Source organism: Macaca thibetana, chromosome 15 (assembly GCF_024542745.1).
Source record: "Macaca thibetana thibetana isolate TM-01 chromosome 15, ASM2454274v1, whole genome shotgun sequence".
Lineage (NCBI taxonomy): Eukaryota > Metazoa > Chordata > Mammalia > Primates > Cercopithecidae > Macaca > Macaca thibetana.
Window position 1 is genome coordinate 59393383 of NC_065592.1, and position 6965 is coordinate 59400347.

Consider the following 6965-nt stretch of genomic DNA (forward strand, 5'->3'; position numbering starts at 1 on the left):
CACAATAAAGGTCATAGATGACAGATTTATAGCTAACAACATACTCAGTGAGGGAAAGTAGAAAGCTTTTTCTCTAAAACCTGGAACAAGACAAGATGCCCACTCTCACCACTCTTATTCAGTACAGTACTGGCAGTCCTACCCAGAGCCATGGGCAAGAGAAAGAAAAGGCATATGAAACGGAATGGAGGAAGTCAAAATGTCTCTGTGGATGACATGATTTTGTACAACGAAAAACCTAAACACTCTACCAAAAATCTCTTAGAACTGATTAGTAAATTCAGTAATGTTGCAGGATACAAATTAACTTACAAAAATCACTAGCCTTTCCATACACAAAAGACAAACTAGCTAAAAAAGAAATCAAGAAAAAAATTCCAGTTACGATAGTTACAAAAAAGTAAAATACATAGAAATAAATATAACAAAGAAGGGAGAAGACCTCTACAAGGAAAGATACAAAACACTGATTAAATAAATCCAAGAGGATACAAACAAATGGAAATACACTCATGTATATGAATCAGAATAATTAATATTGTTAAAATGACCACACTGCCCAAAGCAATCTACAGATTCTATGCATTCCCTATCAGAATTCACTGACATTCATCACAGAAATAAAAAAAAAAAAATCATACAATTCAAAAAAAAATTATTCACATTTTTAGCAGTTTTTAATGATTAGGTAGATAATTACATTCATATTATTAATGTGAATTTATATAGATTTTTATTTTGCATATGTAATTTCACACAACAAAATTTACATGAACAAATTACATTGAAAGTTATTCCACAACAATACTCATCAAATTAGGTTAAATGTCAATAGCTTTTAAACTGAGATTGTAGTTTAACTTTTCTGTCATTCTTAACTTTACATTGAATAAAAAGACCAAAGTTTATAGTTTTTAATTTGTGAAGTACAGCTGTACACAGTATACATAAATAGATACGCCAAATGTGTGTTATTAAGAGTTCATGAAGATTTCAATTAGAAAAAAATACCATAAAAATTTTGAGTGTAGGTGAAAAATAGGCAATGATGAAAAACATCTTTCAACACATGTAGAGAGTGAACAAAGAAAGCAAAAACGGAGATAGAAAGTAAAACTAGAGCCTTTAGAAAATGGAAATTAGTATGTTCACTATTTAAGATCCATGCACAGAGCAAAGTCTTCAGAAAACCTAGAGGCCAAGGTTCAAGGTTACCCACCTCAAGTAGCCTAGCAATATTTGCAACATCCCAATGGCCCTGTCCTTTTCTTTACTGATGGCCATGGTGGTGCTCAGCTACAAATCCATCTGCTCTCTGGGCTGTGATCTGCCCCAAACCCACAGCCTGGGTCATAGGAGGGCCTTGATACTCCTAGCACAAATGGGAAGAATCTCTCCTTTCTCCTGTCTGAAGGACAGACGTGACTTTGGATTCCCCCAGGAGGAGTTTGATGGCAACCAGTTCCAGAAGGCTCAAGCCATGTCTGTCCTCCATGAGATGATCCAGCAGACCTTCAATCTCTTCAGCACAAAGGACTCATCTGCTGCTTGGGAACAGAACCTCCTAGAAAAATTTTCCGCTGAGCTTTACCAGCAACTGCATGACCTGAAAGCCTGTGTGATAGCAGAGCCTGGGATGGAAGAGACTCCCTTGATGAATGAGGACTCCATCCTGGCTGTGAAGAAATACTTCCAAAGAATCACTCTCTATCTGACGGAGAAGAAGTACAGCCCTTGTGCCTGGGAGGTTGTCAGAACAGAAATCATGAGATCCCTCTCTTTTTCAACAAACTTGCAAAAAAGATTAAGGAGGAAGGATTGAAAACTGGTTCAACATGGAAATGATCCTCATTGACGGACATGTCATCTCACACTTTCATGAGTTCTTCCATTTCAAAGACTCATGTCTCTTATAACCACCACGAGTTGAATCCAAATTTTCAAATGTTTTCAGGAGTGTAAAGAAGCATCGTGTTTGCCTGTGCAGGCACTAGTCCTTTACAGATGACCACGTTGATGTCTCTGTTCATCTGTTTATTTAAATATTTATTATTTACATATTTTTAAGGTTTAAATTATTTTTATGTAATATGTGTACCTTTACATTGTGGTTAATGTAATAATATATGCTCTTCATATTTAGCCAATATATTAATTTCCTTTTTCATTAAATTTTTTTTCTATACAAAATGTCTTGTGTTTGTTTATTCTTTAAGATAAAATGCCAAGCCTGACTGTACAACCTGACTTAAAAATAGATGATTTAATTAAGTTACCTATCATAATGTTATTCAAGTTATAGAAAAATGTATTTTTCTATACCAAGCTGTATGTTGTCATCAGGATACAAACATGAACATAAAAACTACAGTTCCTGTTCTCTTGTATCTTTGATTTTTGTCCAGAAAGAAATCTAAAAACAATAATAATGCAGAATTAATATCAGTTATGCTAACTGCTGTAATATGAAGAAGTGAAAAAGCAATGAATTCCTCTTAGCAGAAGGTAGATTGAGACATGTCTGGAATTAAAAGCAGAGATATTCTCTGTAAACTGACTTTCAACATGTAATTGAAAAGGTACATTGCCAGTCAGATAAATGAGTTTGCAGTTTTCAAGGAATACCATATCTGGAAGTTCCTAACTGGCAATGGAAAGGCCAAAAATGAAATGGAATGAATGTCCATGTGGAGAACAAGTGGAGACGGAAAAAAGCTTAAACTGGATTCTGAGGACCTTCCACCACTAAAGTGGGGGAACGGAAGAGACACAAAGAGAAAAAGAAAACAGAGGTGGAATATCTTTTTTTTTTTTTTTTTTTTTTTTTTTTTTTGAGGCGGATTCTCCCTCTGTCGCCCAGACTGGAGTGCAGTGGCCGGATCTCAGCTCACTGCAAGCTCAGAGGTGGAATATCTTAACAGCAGAAGGACAAGAGGGAATGGTGATAAAAGCATATTTAGAAAATAAATGTGCTTAGAAAAAGAATCAATAGACTTACGAAAAATGTGAATTAAAACTGAGCACTACAGCAAGAAAAGAGATGGCAGTGCAGAGCTTACTGAGAGCTGGATTGATAGAATTAATCAGCAGAAGCCATACTGGGGTAGGTAGAAGAGTGAATCCGAAAAGAAAAATTCAAGATAACACATATAGAAAATTGTGAGAGATCTGCATTTGCATTGTAGGCAAGTAATAAGATTGCACTCTCCATTTTGAAAATATATGTCACTAAATTTCATATATTTAATGCATTGGTAAATCATATTAATACATTAAATATTTTATATTTTTAAAGCATAAAATATAAAATTATTTACAATAGTAATTGATCATTATTTTGATTAATTCTCTTTTAAATGTCAGTAAAAACTGACACATTTCTTTCACAAAATAAAATCTGAAACTGGAAGAGATTCTCTTTCTCAATACTTTAGGAATGGGGAAAGGATTCCCTATTTAATATATGGTGCTGGCAAAACTGGATTGCCATAAGCAGAAACTGAAACTGGACCCCTTCCTTACACCTAATACAAAAATTAACTCAAGATGGATTAAACCTTAAATGTAAAACCCAAAACCATAAAAACCTTAGAAGGAAACCTAGGCAATAGTGTTCAGGACACAGGCATGGGCAACGATTTTATGATGAAATCACCAAAACCAACTGCAAGAAAAGCTAAAATTGACAAATGACATCGAATTAAAGAGCTTCGGCACAGCAAAAGAAACTATGAATCATCAGACCGAACAGGCACCCTAGAGAATGGGAGAAAATTTTTGCAGTCTACCCATCTGATGAACGTCTAATATCCAGAATGTACAAAGAACTTAAACAAATTTACCAAAAAAAAAAAAAAAAAAAAATCAAAAAGCTGGTAAAGGACATGAACAGACACTTCTCAAAAGAAGACTTCTATGTGGCCAATAAACATGAAAAAAGCTCCACATCACTGATCATTACAGAAATGCAAATCAAAACCACAATGAGATACCGTCTCATGGCACTCAGAATGGAGATTACTAAAAATTCAGGAAATAACAGATGCTGGTGAAGCTGTGGAAAAATAGGAAAGGTTTTACACTGTTGGTAGGAATGTAAATTAGTTCAACCATTGTGGAAGACAGTGTGGCAATTCATCAAGGATCTAGAACCAGAAATACCATTTGACCCAGCAATCCCATTGCTAGTAGAAGAAAAAATGAGAAACTAGTAAACCTTCACTTACTAAATCGCTGATTTGCTAAAGCAGAGCTCATTCTATTTAAGGACTCAGCCTATAGGGCTGAGACAAACTCACATCTTATGCAAAATAAAAAGTTAGAGTCAGAGTTCAGGACCACTCTGAAAGTTAACTCTTTAGTTGATAATATTCAATATTTATAAATTTATTAATTTAGAACAAAGATGGTCTTTTTTATTTGATAAGAATTGACTTCGATATGAACTTCTGAAAACCTTTGAAAAATGACAATGATTTAATTGATAATATTTTCTAAGTCACATATGTTTATTGGAATGATACTTCTTCGAAGGGTACAAAAATTAGTTCTCGTAGTATAAACAAATCTGACATATTACAATAGTGTGTGAATCTCCAACAAGTCTATCCAACAAAATTTGATTGCTTAATATACATCTTTCTCATTGGCTTTTGTTGTGTATCACATGAGAAGCACTGATATTGATTCAGGAAGATACACAAAATATTTACAAGATCAGTGTCACAAACCTAGGGCAAAGAGATGACTGTGATTGGAGGACTTTCTGTCCATTTTTTGCTGGATCTTAAAATCTTATCACAATTTGTAGCTTTAGCCTGCATAACTTTGGGCTGCCATTGACTATCTGATGGTTATTACTTATGTTTGATCCTCAGTTTTTCAGGATGTTTTGTAGACTTTGAGAATTAAATGCAAATAGCTTATATTATATGATTTATTTCTACTAAAGTTAGTCAACACATCAATATTTATGTTAAGTACTGAAAAGAAAAAAGTGTTGGCAATACCTGGATGAATACTGCAGCTAGTGAAGTTTACAAATTATTTTCTCATATAAAGGAAAATTCAAAGCTTCATATACTATGAGAAAAATTTTAAAAAATTATTCACATTTTTAGCAGTTCTGAATGATTAGGTAGGTATTTACATTCATATTATTAATGTGTATTTATATAGATTTTTATTTTGCATATGTAATTTCACACAACAAAATTTACATGAACAAATTACATTAAAAGTTATTTCACAATTATACTCATCAAATTAAATTAAATGTCAATAGCTTTTAAACTTAGATTTTAGTTTAACTTTTCTGTCATTCTTAACTTTACATTGAATAAAAAGAGCAAGGTTTATAGTTTTTATCTGTGAAGTAGAGGTGTACACAGTATACATAAATAGATAGGCCAAATCTGTGTTATTAAAAGTTCATGAAGATTTCAATTAGAAAAATATACCACAAAAAGTTTTGAGTGTAGGTGAAAAATAGGCAATGATGAAAAACATCTTTCAACACATGTAGAGAGTGAATAAAGAAAGCAAAAACAGAGATAGAAAGTAAAACTAGAGCATTTAGAAACTGGAAATTGGTATGTTCACTATTTAAGACCCATGCACAGAGCAAAGTCTTCAGAAAACCTAGAGGCCAAGGTTCAAGGTTACCCACCTCAAGTAGCCTAGCAATATTTGCAACATCCCAATGGCCCTGTCCTTTTCTTTACTGATGGCCATGGTGGTGCTCAGCTACAAATCCATCTGCTCTCTGGGCTGTGATCTTCCTCAGACCCACAGCCTGGGTCATAGGAGGGCCTTGATACTCCTAGCACAAATGGAAAGAATCTCTCCTTTCTCCTGTCTGAAGGACAGACGTGACTTTGGATTCCCCCAGGAGGAGTTTGATGGCAACCAGTTCCAGAAGGCTCAAGCCATGTCTGTCCTCCATGAGATGATCCAGCAGACCTTCAATCTCTTCAGCACAAAGGACTCATCTGCTGCTTGGGAACAGAACCTCCTAGAAAAGTTTTCCGCTGAGCTTTACCAGCAACTGAATGACCTGAAAGCCTGTGTGATAGCAGAGCCTGGGATGGAAGAGACTCCCTTGATGAATGAGGACTCCATCCTGGCTGTGAAGAAATACTTCCAAAGAATCACTCTCTATCTGATGGAGAAGAAGTACAGCCCTTGTGCCTGGGAGGTTGTCAGAGCAGAAATCATGAGATCCCTCTCTTTTTCAACAAACTTGCAAAAAAGATTAAGGAGGAAGGATTGAAAACTGGTTCAACATGGAAATGATCCTCATTGACGGACATGTCATCTCACACTTTCATGAGTTCTTCCATTTCAAAGACTCATGTCTCTTATAACCACCACGAGTTGAATCCAAATGTTCAAATGTTTGCAGGAGTGTAAAGAAGCATCGTGTTTGCCTGTGCAGGCACTAGTCCTTTACAGATGACCACGCTGATGTCTCTGTTCATCTGTTTATTTAAATATTTATTATTTACATATTTTTAAGGTTTAAATTATTTTTATGTAATATGTGTACCTTTACATTGTGGTTAATGTAATAATATATGCTCTTCATATTTAGCCAATATATTAATTTCCTTTTTCATTAAATTTTTTTCTATACAAAATGTCTTGTGTTTGTTTATTCTTTAAGATAAAATGCCAAGCCTGACTGTACAACCTGACTTAAAAATAGATGATTTAATTAAGTTACCTATCATAATGTTATTCAAGTTATAGAAAAATGTATTTTTCTATACCAGGTTATATGTCGTCATCAGGATACAAACATGAACATAAAAACTACAGTTCCTGTTCTCTTGTATCTTTGATTTTTGTCCAGAAAGAAATCTAAAAACAATAATAATGCTGAATTAATATCAGTTATGCTAACTGCTGTAATATGAAGAAGTGAAAAAGCAATGAACTCCTCTTAGCAGAAGGTAGATTGAGAC

At 34.3% G+C, this 6965-nt stretch overlaps 2 protein-coding genes across 2 annotated transcripts; both read left to right on the forward strand.

Annotated features, from left to right (window-relative positions):
* The first annotated feature begins 1106 nt into the window (after window positions 1–1106).
* LOC126937603 (interferon alpha-17-like) lies at window positions 1107–1965 on the forward strand. The gene has a single exon (XM_050761153.1). The coding sequence runs from the start codon at window positions 1253–1255 to the stop codon at window positions 1820–1822; it is 570 nt and encodes a 189-aa protein (XP_050617110.1). The 5' UTR covers window positions 1107–1252; the 3' UTR covers window positions 1823–1965.
* Window positions 1966–5684: 3719 nt separating this feature from the next.
* LOC126937606 (interferon alpha-10-like) lies at window positions 5685–6352 on the forward strand. Its single transcript, XM_050761156.1, has one exon. The coding sequence runs from the start codon at window positions 5702–5704 to the stop codon at window positions 6269–6271; it is 570 nt and encodes a 189-aa protein (XP_050617113.1). The 5' UTR covers window positions 5685–5701; the 3' UTR covers window positions 6272–6352.
* The last annotated feature ends 613 nt before the right edge of the window (window positions 6353–6965 follow it).